The sequence below is a fragment of the Globicephala melas genome, chromosome 10, assembly GCF_963455315.2.
Source record: "Globicephala melas chromosome 10, mGloMel1.2, whole genome shotgun sequence".
NCBI lineage: Eukaryota > Metazoa > Chordata > Mammalia > Artiodactyla > Delphinidae > Globicephala > Globicephala melas.
In genome coordinates this window covers 78,409,422-78,425,007 of record NC_083323.1, presented here as the reverse complement: position 1 = coordinate 78,425,007, position 15,586 = coordinate 78,409,422, and the positions used below count along the sequence as shown (strand labels likewise).

Sequence of the window (15,586 nt, the reverse complement as noted above, 5' to 3'; positions counted from 1 at the left end):
ATCTCAGTAATGCAATAAACTGGGGGTTGGCAAACGTTTTCTGTAAAGAGTCAGACAGTAAATATTTTAGGTTTTGTGGGCCAAGATGCAAAACTGAAGATATTATGTAGTTACATAACAAGAGAGAAAACAAATTTTTACAAACTTATTAATGAAATTCAAATTATAATAGTAGTAATTGAGTACTTTTTTGGAATCCAGGTATTTTTGCTGGGAGATAACATTTTGCTTAACTGGGGTTTAGAGTTGACATTCCCGATTTTCAAAATCCCAGATAAGATAAGGATAGGATACAAACCAAATGCTTTTCCATTTGGCCTCTCTTATTGATAAGATGAGTTATCACATGGAGAGGTAAGTGAAATTGAGAACAAAGGCCAAAATATAGAAGTTCTTCCAATATTTGTCAACGTTTCCCTCTTTCAGTTAGTTTTGGAGTAGGATATTGTTTTTATTCAGAAGTGCAATAAAACCTTCTAAATTTCTTTGAGCCAACTATCATTTGTTGACTATATGATACCAAGAAATTCTAAGGTTCCCATCTACAGGCTGGGGATGGAGAGAAAAGGCCCTGGCAACAGTAACAAAACAACAAAACATGAATGTTAAGAGGAGTGGGATAACAAAGACAAAGCAGGGAATTCCCTGGCAGCCCAGTGGTTAGGACTCAGCACTTTCACTGCCGAGGGCCCGGGTTTAACCCCTAGTTGAGGAAGTAAGATCTCACAACCCATGTGGCACGGCCAAAAAAACAAAACAAAGACAAAGCAAATGCCTGATTTGATCTGATCACTGTAAACACTGAAATAATTTTGCATAGAAGTCTAATGCTGTCTCTATATATTTAAAAAATCTCCAGCCACGCTCTGTCCTGCTCTATGGCCTTTCCCTCAGTCTAGTTGCCATTCTCTCCTTTTATATATAAAATTCCTAACCATCCATTAGTGTTCAAAGGTTTCCCTCAATAAAGCCTCCACTGACTTGCAGAGTAGGTCAGGTACCTTGTTATATAGTTTCTTATCAGCCATAGTTTTCCTTTATAACTTCAATACAACTATAATTAAATAATTATTAGTGTAATTCACTGTTTAAAATTCAGATTCTCTCACAGAATGTCAGCATCATAAGGGCAAAAACCCTTTCTCTGTTTTTCACTGCTTCATCTTTAGTATCTACCATGGTACTTTGCACATAGCAAGTACTCAAAAAATACTCTTCTTTTGCAATGAAGAATTGTTCAGCTTTGCAAGTCTAGATGGAAGGAAGGAAGGCAGGGAGAAAAGCAGAGAAAGAGAGAGGAGATAATCAGAGAATCTATTTATTCATTCAGGAATTTACCAAGTGTTTATTATCTGACAGTTTCTGTGTTGGGTTCTGCTCATGAAGGCAGGTGGTCTGATATTTTTCCTTAACATTTACCCAATTTAACTTTATCCCAGACATATTTCTAACTACATCAAAATACTTGTCTCGTACTGGTCAGGGATTATATTTTGATGAGGATCACCAAAAGGAAAAACAAAACAAAAACCTAATATCCAACAAAATGAACAAATTAATGAAATGTCTAGGTAAGAGCTTTCTGGCTACTAAAACTTGGCAAGCTGAAGGTTTTAATTCATATTTACCTACAACTTATATACTTTAATATATGAAATATGACATGACTATTTTTCTTTTGTTTTGAAGCAGTAGTTTTTAAAGTTAGTAGTCTTCTCTATCCTGAGGTTGAAGGCTGAAGACATAAAAAATATACATTTTAAGAGTTCTCTAGTGGTTAGTTATATATTATTTGATTAACAAAGAATTTACTTTTAACCAAACTGCCAACTTGTTTAAAGTATTTTCAGTAAGTGAAAAGAACATACTTGCCCACAGTTATGTGAAAATTCCCCGCTACTTTATTGACATATAGATGACCACGAATTCTGCAAGCATCTGGAGGCTGTGATGAATCATCTTCCCTGTTACAACAAGATACATTTGAATTACTTACAGCGTATTCAATATAGTCACCATATTTCTGGTGAGAAAATTTTATAGATGGGAAAAAAAAATCCCTAAAGATCAATTTTTAGATAATGTTCTAAATGTCAAAAGTAGAATAGCAGTTTTTTGAAGTCTACACTTTTATTAAAAAACATCTACAAAATGAAAAAAATTATAATTATTATATATATGTATTATTTACACAAATATAAAATTTCAAGGTCATTCAAATTTAACCAGAGGACTAAGTCTAATGAGAGAAGAAAAATTAAAAGTAAAGAATTACTAGTCCAACAAAGACATGCTTTTATCATGTTTCTGGTACTTTAGGGGACAGGAAGCGTTGGGAAAAAGAATGAGTAAGGGAAGGGTATGCCACTTAACTTCAAATAGACAATAACATTTTCTTCCTAAGCAAATGTAAAACCTCTGTATATTTTTAAATTTAAATGATCATTTTCATGATTATAGCATTTCCAAATATCAGCTCTTCTAATCTATAAAAGAGACAAAAAGTGAAATAAAAACATGAAATTCCTAACAAAACTTTATACACTTCATAATGGTAAATGAAATTAATTTGTTCTTAAAACCTAGTACAATTTTATATGAAGGTATACCATACACACATAAAAATGAAAATAATATTTGGGATAATCCTGATCAGTATCATAGGCCATAAATTTAAGAGTAAAAAAGACATCTTGAGACTTCCCTGGCGGTCCAGTGGTTAAGATTCCGCGCTTCCACTGCAGGGGGTGCGGGTTCAATCCCTGGTTGGGGAACTAAGATCCCATATGCCGCACGGTGCGGCCAAAAAAAAAAAAAGACATCTCATCATACAGAATGATTACATTTTCTCTAAGAAATATAAGATTCAGAGGAGTAAACCAATACTAAAATTATGTCACAATAAATTCTTTTTTTTTTCTTTTTTTTTTTTTTTTGTGGTACGCGGGCCTCTCACTGTTGTGGCCTCTCCCGTTGCGGAACACAGGCTCCGGACGCGCAGGCTCAGTGGCCATGGCTCACGGGCCCAACCGCTCTGCGGCATGTGGGATCTTCCCGGACCAGGGCACGAACCCATGTCCCCTGCATCGGCAGGCGGACTCTCAAGCACTGCGCCACCAGGGAAGCCCCAATAAATTCTTAATAAATAGTCTCACAAAATCTCCCACCTTGGTGGAAGTGCTGTTGATGCACTTTTAAAAGCACTTTTAAAGATCACATCTTGAAGTGAATGTTCTTCTTGCAGTCTACTCTGAATCAGCTGTAGCATCCTAAATACAAAAACAAGCAATAGTTAACAAATACAGTAAGACACACAGAGAAAGCCAACACTATTTTAAAAATAACACAGGTAGTTGACTTAGCTAAGCCATACATTTATTATTACATAACTTTATTCTAAAATAAAGTCCCAAGTATTCTTTGGTCATTTCCTTGAAAGCAGGAAAAGTGAGGGAGTATGGCTAGAGGTGTAACAGCTGGGGTCCTTAAGTCTGTCTAATTCCATCAGTAATGAATGTGTGGACACTAATTACATGTCCATTATTGGTGGAATCAGGGTCACCAAGAAAGAACTTCTGTTCACCTGAATATCTAAATTCATCTTTCATGCATGCACGCAGCAATAACAAAATTCTTAGTTTTTGTCGGGCACTGAATAAAGTGTTACAGATACAAAGAATGAGACAAATAAGGGGCCACATAATAGATGTGATGGACTTAAAGGGGCATGTTACTGGGGGTTAAATCCACACAGGAGCATCCAATTCTCATTACAAACCAGGCCACAGTGACATTTAATATCACCTAGTGTCTGCCTTTTCCAAAGAAACCTGAACTTTATCCTATGACAAGACCATTCTAAACGAACTATTATATTCTACCTATAATTTTTAAAAAGAACATCAGCATATAAGGTATAGGATTATAGAGAACAAAGTATTCATTTGAGAACTCATGCTTAGATTTTCTTTTTAAATATACTTTGCCACTAAAAAGAAATTAGTTGCTTGAAGATTTTTTTTTTTTACAAAATTGTTGCATTTACATAACTCATGAAATTACTTATTCTGAAGAACAAAACCAAGAATAAAAGTATTTCTTCTCTCTAATATTTCTAACATTTTCAACAATAACTTTGTATCTTTAGATATAATCCTATTTTATATCCTTTAATCTATATCTTTATATAACTAACATCCAAAGTCACCTGTATCACAGTTCAAACTCAGCAAGTACAAAATTTACACCCAGAGGGAAAGGAGGGATGAATAGACAAAACTGGGAATTTTCAGGGCAGTAAAACTACAGGTACTGTAATGGTGAGTACATGTCATTATGTATTTGTTAAAACTCAAAGAGTGTACATCTCCAAGAGTGAACTCTAACGTAAACTATGGACTCTGGGCAATAATGATGTGTTCATGTAGGTGCATAGACTGTAAGAAATGTACTACTCTGGTGTGGGATATTGATAACAATGGAGGCTGTACACGGGTGGGGGCAGGGGATATTTGGGTACTCTGTACTTTTCACTCAGTTTTGCTGTAAACCTAAAAATACTCTTAAAAAGTCTTTAAAATATATATACACATACATACACACACATAAATAACTTGGAAAAATTATTAACAAACATAGGAACTTAAAGAAGAAGCAAATGTAAATGAGAATATATTTCACATCCCATCATAATGATATAATAAACATTTTTTAGAAGTGCAAGCGAGAGATAAAGATAAAATACGTATGTACCACCCACTAAGAACACTGGTAACAGGCCTATTTAAAATAAAAAGTCATTTTTATACTGTAAATTTAGTATAAATAAAAAACAGTAATCAGGAAGGCTATGTCTAGGCTTTGAGATTTCCTTTTACTAAAGGAAAGAGATTAATTGGGATCCTAAATATTTTAAGAAAGCAGAACAATTGAAAGACAACTTAAATATCTTTTAGCAAATTCTACAGGTAAAGAACGTTTTGGTATGCACATTATTCAGGTTGTTAGGTCTTAGGCATCTCTAATCCATTCAAGAATATTTGTTTAGAAGCAGAACATGATAATCTAGGAAGCTTCAAGAGGCCAGATCCCATCTTCAGATTTACATGTACAAAGACTTAAAATCTTTAGATCTAATGCTAACAGAAATTGAAAGCTTCATATTTTTGCATGTCTTGTATTTCCAGAGTTCAACTTTTATTGCTTGGTCAGTGGGAAAAGAGGTTGATGACACCAAACTGTATGCTGTATGTGTGTCTTCTGTTTCCAGAGTTTAACTTTTAGTGCTGGGCAGTGGGAAAAGAGGTTGATGACACCAAACTCTGTGTGTGTGTGTGTGTGTGTGTGTGTATACGTGTATAACTTCTGCCTCAAATATACCAATAAATACCCAAGTTTATATTCCATATATAAAAGGATGTAGAAAATTCTACTACGATGGAAAATGTCTATCATTTTAACAGTAAAAACACAATCTCTTCTCTCACTTACTACTAGTCTTGAACACTAAATAAAATTCTAGATGAAAGGAGACTTCTCACTTTAACATTTCTGGAATAAAGTAATGTATTTCATCTCTGGATGGCTCTCTACTAAAAGCGCTAGAAGCCCAGAGACACCTAATATTCAGTTATTTTGTTCAATACATTCGTTTCAACTTTAATTTTAAAAGCTCTCCAAATGGTGAAAGTAGAAATTAAAAGAGAAAGGCCTTTGAAATGTACTTAGGGACTAGAAAGAAACAAAAAAAAAAATGGGTAAAAAAATTTTTTTGTAATAATCTTAAATTAGGTAATGCCTTTTTAAGCATAAGACATAGTCTAGAAAACAAAAAGAAAGAAAAGAGTGGGGATGGGGTAACTATTTAAAACAAAGAACTAATTTCTTTAATATACAAAAAATTGGGCTTCCCTGGTGGCGCAGTGGTTAAGAATCCACCTGCCAATGCAGGGGACATGGGTTTGAGCCCTGGTCCAAGAAGATCTCATATGCCGCGGAGCAACTAAGCCTGTGTGCCACAACTACTGAGCCTGCGCTCCACTCTAGAGCCCACGAGCCATGGCTACTGAAGCCCGTGTGCCTAGAGCCCGTGCTCCGCAACAAGAGAAGCCACTGCAATGAGAAGCCCAGCACCGCAATGAAGAGCAGCGCCACCCCCACCCCCACCCCCCCACCCCGCTCGCCACAACTAGAGAAAGCCCTTGCGTAGCAACAAAGACCCAATGCAGCCAAAAAACAAACAAAACAAAAAAAAAAATTATTTAAAGTTATTAAGAAAACAATCAAGCAAAATGGGCATACGGCATGAGCAATTAGTTTCACACACACAAAAATACAAATGGGAAAAAAATAATCCACAGATATTAAACTGATTTACAAAGAAATGCTAACTAAAACAAGTACAATACCAGTTTTCACGAATCAAATTGGCAAAAATAAAAAAAGTCTGGTTATACCCACTGTTGGTGAGGTTGTATAGAAACAAGTACTCTCACATATTGATAGCTTTGGAATATAAATGAAACTATTTGGGGAAGATGTTCGGCATTATCTATCAAAATTTTTTTCCAGTTTTACTAATATATAACGTTGTATAAGACTAAGGTATAAACATATGATTTGACAGATGTATATATGTGAAATGATTACCACCGTAAGTTTAGTTAACAACCACCACCTACCTCACCATTACAAATTTTCTTCCTTGTCATGAGAACTTATCAAAACATTAAATATACTCTAAAAGATAAATTTCTTTTCTAGAAACTTTATATATATATATACATATATTCACTCAAGTACATGAGGAATATGTATATATATATATATATACATTCACACAAGGAATTAGATTCAAGAATTTTCACTGAGCATTGATATTAGAATCTTTGCAAGCAATCTAAATGCCCATCGATAAGTATCCAATTAAATAAATTATAGCTTATCCATAAAGGGTACCACTATATGTACTTAAGTGGGAAGATGTGCAAAATATAAGGTTAGGTTGGAAAAAGAAAGTTATAAAACAAATGTATAGAATGACCCCATTTGTATTAGGAAAAAAATAACATAAGCAAATATGGAAACATGTAGAAAATTATACACAAACAGAATATTTGTAGCAGGCTACACAAGAAATTTAACTCTGGTTATTACCACCAGTTAGTGGCACTAGGTTTAGAGAATGATGAGGAGGCTTTTACTTTCACTTTATATCCTTTATATTCAAATTTGATCATATATTGCTTTTAAAATTTTTTAAATAGTTAATACAATTTTAAATGAAAACTAAAATGTATTTATGATTCAAAGTGCATTAAAAATTATATGACTTTCCTAAGATCTGATAAAATCTTTGAAAGTGTAAAGATTATATTATATACTATATTCTGCTAATATTTCATCCAAAGAAATGCCTAGATAAATATATTAATCTATGAATAATATACAGTAGACAAAATAGACAAAGCATGATCTAATTTCTATGGACCACAATACTTTGTTTACTTGTTACCTCTGCCACTCTTTTTGCTGTGGTGAAAGATCAAATATTGCCTGAAATAAAGGAAAACATAATCACTAGCACTGTCAAATTCTCTTGGCTCTTATATCATAATTTTTTAAAATTTTCTTTGACCAAGGAACAAATTTATAATAACATTAAAAACAAGTATTCATAATTTACATTTAATCTTCCATAAGTCAAACTAAAAAATTTTTAATTTTACTCAAAAGTAGTATAAAGAAATTTCACTAATTGCGAATATTTTTCTATTACAGTTATCTACATTTATAGGAATGGATACAATGCAATCTATCACATGTACAAAATGGTATTTTAAGACTTAAAATCATTTAAATGATGCCAGCATGAAACTTAAGTATTTAAAAGAGAAGAAGAAATGAAAAAGACATACAGCTTAAGTATAATATTCAAGCATCCAAAGCCCATATTCTTGCCAGGAAAATACCATGATAAAATCAAAAAGTTTTGAAATGACCTAACAATGTCACTATAATTCCCACATGTATTAATCAAGAAAGAATAATTCAAGAAATTTTATCTAGGCACTATGTTCACCAATTCAAAGACAAACTTAGCTACTTTGTAGAATCAGAGGAAAAGAGGCAAACTTCTCACAGTTTGTGGCAATACCCACAATTTAATTTTCCAACAAAAAGTCCACTTTTGATTTTTAAAAGGCGATTTATAACAAGGCATATTAATTCTACTTTCTAACTTATCAATATCATTAATGATCCCTCCATAATCATGCCCTAACCTACTACTCTCTCACTATAAATCCTTTCTCTTTAACCCCTCATTCCATCAGACAGTTCTACCTCTGTGCCTTTGGTTATTTAATTATATCAATCTGGAACCTTCCTCTCCTGTAACTGTGACCCTAATGTCAGTCTAAATTCTATATGCCACTTGCTCTAGGTTAATGATTACAGTGAAATTACTTTGATTACTCCTCCTGCTGAACTTGTCTATACCTTGCTTCCCAACCTTTTTCACAGCACAGCACACAAAGAAAGTGCTATAAAACACACCATGGCAAACAGATGAGGCTACATGCAACTGCTCCCCAGTTACCTTGTGAATAAAACTACTGACAGCAGGGACTATGTGATTCACCCTTTGACTTCCCCAAACTGCTCGGTATAGTGCTTAACACAGTGGGTAAAGAACTACTGAGTGGCCTACTTTGTGCTCGGCACTATGCTACTTAAATCATTATCTCACTTAACCTTCATAACAACCTTGTGAGTTTGTTATTATTCTCTCCTTTTTATATATAAAAAAGAACTCAAAAGATTAAAAAATTTTTTGAAAAATCACAGATAATGAAGGTCAGTATATAAACCCAACTATGTCAGATTCCTCACTTTCTCACATCCCTAAAAGTAGTTCTTTTCTTTAAATAAATAGTAGCTATCATAGCATATTGTGTGATCATGGTTTAGAAACCAGTAAAATTATTAGAATTAAGTTTTTAATATTCAGACTGCATATTAAAAGAATGAGTGAAAATTTAAAAACAAGTAAAAATTATCTCAAATAATTTTACATTAATAATAATTCTTAAATATTTTAATATAAATTAGGACAAGGGAATGAATACTTACCAGAAACACTGTTAAACGTTTTAAAAATTACTGATAAAAATATACAATTACATATTTTTAAGTTTCTAACTTTCTGGCTAAGACATGACTTTTAGTTCATGACAGTTAAATTAAAATAAAACTTTCCTCTTCTACAAATGATTGAAAGAAATGGCAGAAGCTGTTACAATGGAATAATCAAAAATGGAATAATCAAAGATCCTGCCACAATTACATAATTCTAACATATTCATCAGTGCCTAATACCTGCAATGCATTATGCTTTACATTTTGTGAGCTATAAAGAAGAAAAAATAAAGTAATTGCTTTTCAGGAGCTTAGAATCTAGCTGAAGAGACAAGCTGTCCAGAAAAAATATTTATTAAAAAAATCAGAGACTTAATAAACGTGAAGAGAGTGGGAGTGACAGACAGTATGGAGCGAATGCTAGAAAAACAGCATAAATAAATTTTAGTGGATAAGTTCAAGATGATTATCTCCTCAAATTCTCACAATGTCCAAAGAAACAGAAAAATGAGGACACAAACTGTATCATTATTTTAAATTATTTTAAATAGTATCCATATGTTGGAAATTATCAAAAACTTATGCAAGACAGCATACAAGGGACACTAAATTGAGAAAAGAGCCCAACACATAATTTATTTCACGGGACAGGAAAATCCATGTAAGCAGTAAATCCCCAATTCAGAGTAACAGAGGAAAACAGGTGATAAAAGATAACAAGACACTTGAGGAAGAGACAGTCACCATCCTAAGAAGACTTCTAGCAGTTCAATCGAGTACCAGAGACCACATCACAAAGGGCATTCCACAGCATTATTATTCCCAGCTTACATGTAACCTGGACTGTATTCTAAATTAAGCAAAACTACTGCTACAGCTGGCTGCTAATGAGGACAGTCACACCAGTTAAAGAAAAAAGGAATTACCCTAGCTAAATTTAACCTGTCAAAACAAATACGGAAAAGGAAATGTGGGGTGCCCTGGTGAACTACTCTGCCATCCTGAACCCAATGTGACTTCCTCCTTTCTTTTCAAAAGCATCTGAAGCTCTAATTTTGCTTAGAAGAAACACAGTATATCTAAACTATATATCCTTCTCTTTTCATTTACGTCTGGAAAAAAAAAAAGTGGGGCTGGGGAGGGAAAGGGAACCGACATAACTCAAGTCTATCTCAACTCTCAGTCAGTTAACTGGCCATTTATTTTCCCATCCTAAAGATGAACAAGAAAATAGATAGCTAGATAGACAAAAAGATTCATCAATTTGAAAGAAGTGGTAAATCTGAGGTCCGAGGGCTAATTTTCCTTTGTGATACCATTTCTAAAAAGAAGAAGAAAAGTGAAGTTTTTCTAATTATTTCTCAATGAGATTTATCATCATGAAGACAGAAAAAAACGGAGTGATCTGCAATATATCAAAGGTGGAAAATATAATCACTGAATTTTAAAACATAATGAAGGCATTGAAAAAAAAAAGATTGATCCTGCTGGATCAAGGTCATCTCCCAGAACTCACAGATAAAGTTCAAAATATGCATCTTATGCAAGAATTGATAAAAATATTGAGAACCACTCCATGAAATTCAACATCACTTGATAAGAATTTTAAAAAACAGAGGTAAAACCGTTACTCTGAACATCATTAAAGCAAACAAACAAGCAAAATAACACTTAAAACTTCAGATCATTAATACCATCAAAAGCCAAAAATAACTGAAGGGGATCCACACTTGGATATACAGGATAAATATTTGAATTTCAAAAGTAAAAGAAAAAAGCATATAAGTAGATAAATATGTTACCTACAAAGAAAAAAAAAATTGTGCCAGAAGGCAATAAAGGAATGTCTATAAAGTTCTGAGTGTAAAACACCATAAAGCAAGAATTCTATCCTCAGCCAACCTTACATGTATTGAGAACAGAATGACATAGGCGGTCTGTCATAAAACATAACCCACATATTCTTGCTGATAAAGAAGTCACAAAAAGTCCCTCACAAAACGATAAACAAAAATAAAGAAACTAAGAAGGGTAGAAAGTAAAAGCAATAAAACATAAAGTTGAATAATTATTCCTAAAATAGTATGAAACAGAATACAAATGTTAGTGTCTGATAATAATCATCTAGATCTAAATTTCCAGATAATAGTTTAACATGCAATAACATGGTACCTGAATTTGTAAGGTTCCTAACCTCATTTAAAATTACTGATATCAATTTTTTGAGTGGCAATACAGGAGGTAGGAAGTAGGGTGGTTCAGAGTGGCAGTAACAAAAGTTACTTTTTCTTTAGAAAATTTTATTTTAAAAGTGTGTATCAAAAGGCATAAATATATTTTGTTCATGTAAACTAAAAATAATTTGGTAATCAAAACTGAACTAAGAGCTTCCCTTTTTTCTCCTCCACCTATTCAGTTACTTCTAATCCTCCTCCATCACCTTTAGTCTTCACTTTGCAATTTTGTTTAAAGAGGGTTCACAACTGTCAATGGTAAACAAAACAACTCAAGAACGCATGGGTAAACATAAGTACCACAATGCCAACAGAGCAGTCAGCAAGGCAGAGTAGCTGGGAGTTCCATGCTTTGTTTTCTAAAGCTTCTTTAGGGCTAGTTCTGATCATGACGTGTTATCACCCACCCCTGTAATGTGATACCTGCCCCTGTAATGTGATGGTGTTTTCTAACAAATTAATTCTATTACACACAACTTGTACTATGAAAACAATAAGAGAATGTCAGTATTTCATTAAGTCTGGGAAATGGAGGTGTGAAGGAGAGAGGAAGAACTAAATGCATATGAAATTTCTCCTCTTAGATAATGCTTCATTCTTGATTACAAGAGAAATATAGCTCAAACGTTTTTAACAACTTAAATTTGGTAAAAGAAGAATACAAATAAGACATAGAATTTCCAAATCATTAGAAGAAAAGAAGAAAATTTCATCACTATAGCAACTGTATAAAAGAGAAAAGGAAACTGTTAGGAAGCATTAACAAAAAATATAAAATAAGTATAAGATTATAGAGGCTTATCCAGAATGCTAACAAGGCTTTGGTTTAGATATAATTTGGTAATTATATTTACATAATTTGGTAATTAGATATAATTTTTTCTTCCCCCTAAATGTTTACAAAGAATATGGAATATTTCTGTTTGTTTTGTTTTTGTTTTATTTTTTACTGAAGTATAGCTGATTTACAATGTTGTATACTACTTTTGAATTAAGAAAATATATTTTTAAAAAACTAGCTCAGACAAAATTAAAAGCAAATATCAAAACTGTCTTCAAGGGAACAATTCCTCAAAGCATACTATTTAAAAGAACATGTAAATCAAACTTACTGGTTCATAAACTAGACCATCTGCAGATGCAACCATTGTTTCTGCTAAATCCAATACATCTGCTCCAATATCTGCATAGAAAAGAATTAGAAGTTTTATATTCTATGCTGAGAGTCAAACTATATCCACTAACCACTAACATAAGAAAAAATAAATGGAAAAGGAAAAGAGATTTAAGGTTGTTCTTAGATGAAATCTTTTAGAAATTAATTTCCTTAATTGGATAAAATGATTTCACACTTTAAAAAATTTTGTCTGAACTACTGAATTCTTGGTCTCTACTTTTCAAGCAGTAATTTAAGACACAATTTAAGATGAAAAAGCATCCTCATTTTTGAGAACTATACTGATTCAAACATTATCTATCTAGCATATTAACATTTTTCCACTTCTACCAGTATAATTAAGTGAAGCCAGCGAAGAAAACAGAAAAGGGTAACATCACCATTAACTCAAAAGATTTGGATCTGTATTTTAATATGCAGAAGTAAAAGTAAAGGGTAGTAAATTGAAACTGTGAAAGAGGATATGTTTCTGGAATGTGGATGTAAAAATCAGTATGCCAAACAAGAAAGAAATAAAGGATATACCTAAACTAGAACTTCGATTTATAAAAATTTCCTCCAATTTTCTTTCATTTTAATTATACTAATGTGAAAGTTAAATCTCTTTATGGAGAAGAAATTTAAAGAATACAAGCTGGGGAGAAAAACACTTTGTATTCTTAAATTAAGATATCATAAAGGAAAAATAAAGTTAAAACAACCAGTGGCTTTTACTTTTTACTAGCAACTGTTTAAACCATAATCTATATATGCAATCATCAGGTTAAACACGTACTTACACTGACACTTCATGGCAACAGTAATATCTATATTGATTCTCAATTTGCTAAAAGACAAAAAGGAAACATTAGAACCTACCAATTGATCAACAAAACATGATCAATATAAATCAACTGATCTATGAAAAACTTGGACTTCATACAGAATAAAATATGTCAATTAGAACTTGGATAGCATTCATATGGGCAAAACAAAGGCACTTTAAAAGTAAAAATCCTATTTTGTAATAATTCCAAAAGTCTTTCTGATTTCACAAGTTTTTAACACAGTATCCTTCATTTTAATGGCAATTCTACAATTAGTAAGTCCAAGCAACTCAGAAAAAAGTATTAACCTCTGTTTACATAAACCTTACGTAGACTATGCCATTAAACAATACAAAACTTTCAAAATCAAAAGTTAGGAATTGAAAGCCTTTCTCTCCTTATTTACCAAATAAATACCAGACATCAGGCATTGTACCTGATGTCCTACAAATACTATCCTCTTTATTCCTTACCATGGACCTATAAAGTAGATAGCTTCAGTTCTACAAATAAGCCAATGGTGTTTACGGCAGTTTAAATAAATGCCTGGCTTAAGACCACATAACTACTGAAGTGGCATATTGGAAACTAGGTCTGTGTGACTCAAGATGAATGTACCCAAATTACCAGAAAAAAAAACCCCACAAAACCTGATTCTTAAAGTTTTGCATGGCCTTTTAAAAAGGCTCAACCAATGCCTTATTTTCAAATATTTAGTTCAAATCAAATTAATTTTCAAGTATCAGAATCAGTGCCATGAATAACAATGAGTACAATCAGGATCAGTCCTGTCCTGCGCTTCCTATCAAAACTTTTTTTCACTCTAATAATTTTCATCCGGTTTCAATAGGGAGTACAGATTTTTAGAACTTCACAGAATCTTAAAGTAGTCTAGAGTTCAAACTGTGTTCCAAATAACCCTGGGGTTTAGGCTCAGATTTATAGGAAGAGGGTGAGGTCAAGCAGACAGGCTTCTAGGCATCCCCACTACACTTATGTGGTGAACTACATGACTTCATTTAGAAAGAATAAAAATTATTTCATTGGTGCTAAAAAAAACCAAAATAAGAAAAACAACAAATTCCTTAAAAACTAATGGCATTAAGAATAACACTGATGTTATAGATCAAGAAACTGAGGCCCGAAAGAAGTCAGTTGTATGACTTGCCCAAGGTTACACAGCAACTATTACAAATGTTGACTGACTGAATTCTCACTGACCTGAAGAGGAAAGTACTATAATTAGTATCCCCATTTTACAGAAAAGGAAACTGAAGCACACGCAGAAATAGATTTAGTAAGTTCCCTAAAGTCACATACTTAGTAAATGGCAGAGCTGGGATTGAAATTGAGAAGTAAATGTTTCCTGCTATCTAGTGCAATCTAAGTATTATAAACCTGTTATCTTCAATCAATTAAAAAATACAAATAATACAAATAAAGTATATTTTGTCTCCTAATTAAGGTACTAATATTTTCAAAGGTTTAAAAGTGATGCTGTTTACCTTAAAATATAGTTTATATACAATTTACAACAATCAAGCTATAAGCATAAACAATGTAACCTTAGACAATTTATTTTCCAGTTCACACAGATCAGTAAGATACTTCAAAATCTAAAGAGTAAACAATTTCAAAACATCAAACAATTTCCGTCATTTCAACATCTAAGGAAAAACATATTCTCCTAACCTTTTTAAACAAATGCATATTCAATCAAAGAACCTTTCTCTTAGAATTTAACCAGTATTCAAATTATTCTAAAATGTTTTACCTAATGCATACAATTAATGAGGATTTTTCAGTACTATTTCTTCAGAATTAAAATAAACCAAGTATAAAAGGTTAGACTTTTTTTTTTAACATGTTACCTTCAGAGCAATTTAAATCTAAAGGTATTTCAAAAAAAAAGTTACCTAGAAAAATCCTTGTCTACTTCATATTCATACTTCATCCATGTATCTTGATATACTGAAAATTCCATTATAGTTAACAAAGCCATAGTGGTAAATGCTATTAGAGAAACTGAGAAACCAACAAAAAAGGAAAGAATTAAAACAATTTTTAAAAGGTAAACAGCAGGAAACCATTTTAAGTAAGATTAAAATTAGCAAAGAATACCCTAATATGATTGCCACATGAATGAATACAATAAAAGGTTTTTCTTAAAATAGTCATTATAAATTTTTTTCTAAAACAGCTCAAAAATGAAGATTTAATGAACACAAACA

The 15,586-nt window shown here is 32.4% G+C and overlaps 1 protein-coding gene across 1 annotated transcript in view; it reads right to left on the bottom strand.

The window, feature by feature from the left end:
* The window catches only part of ERGIC2 (ERGIC and golgi 2), a 36,037-nt gene that overhangs the window by 9,143 nt on the left and 11,308 nt on the right, over nt 1-15,586 (bottom strand). Inside the window, exons 3-8 of the mRNA XM_030830463.2 lie at nt 15,272-15,380; nt 13,329-13,375; nt 12,485-12,555; nt 7,514-7,554; nt 3,168-3,269; nt 1,869-1,964 (exon numbers count right to left, since the gene is read on the bottom strand). Coding sequence (XP_030686323.1) covers nt 1,869-1,964; nt 3,168-3,269; nt 7,514-7,554; nt 12,485-12,555; nt 13,329-13,375; nt 15,272-15,380 — 466 coding nt within the window. The remainder of the gene's footprint in view (nt 1-1,868; nt 1,965-3,167; nt 3,270-7,513; nt 7,555-12,484; nt 12,556-13,328; nt 13,376-15,271; nt 15,381-15,586) is intronic.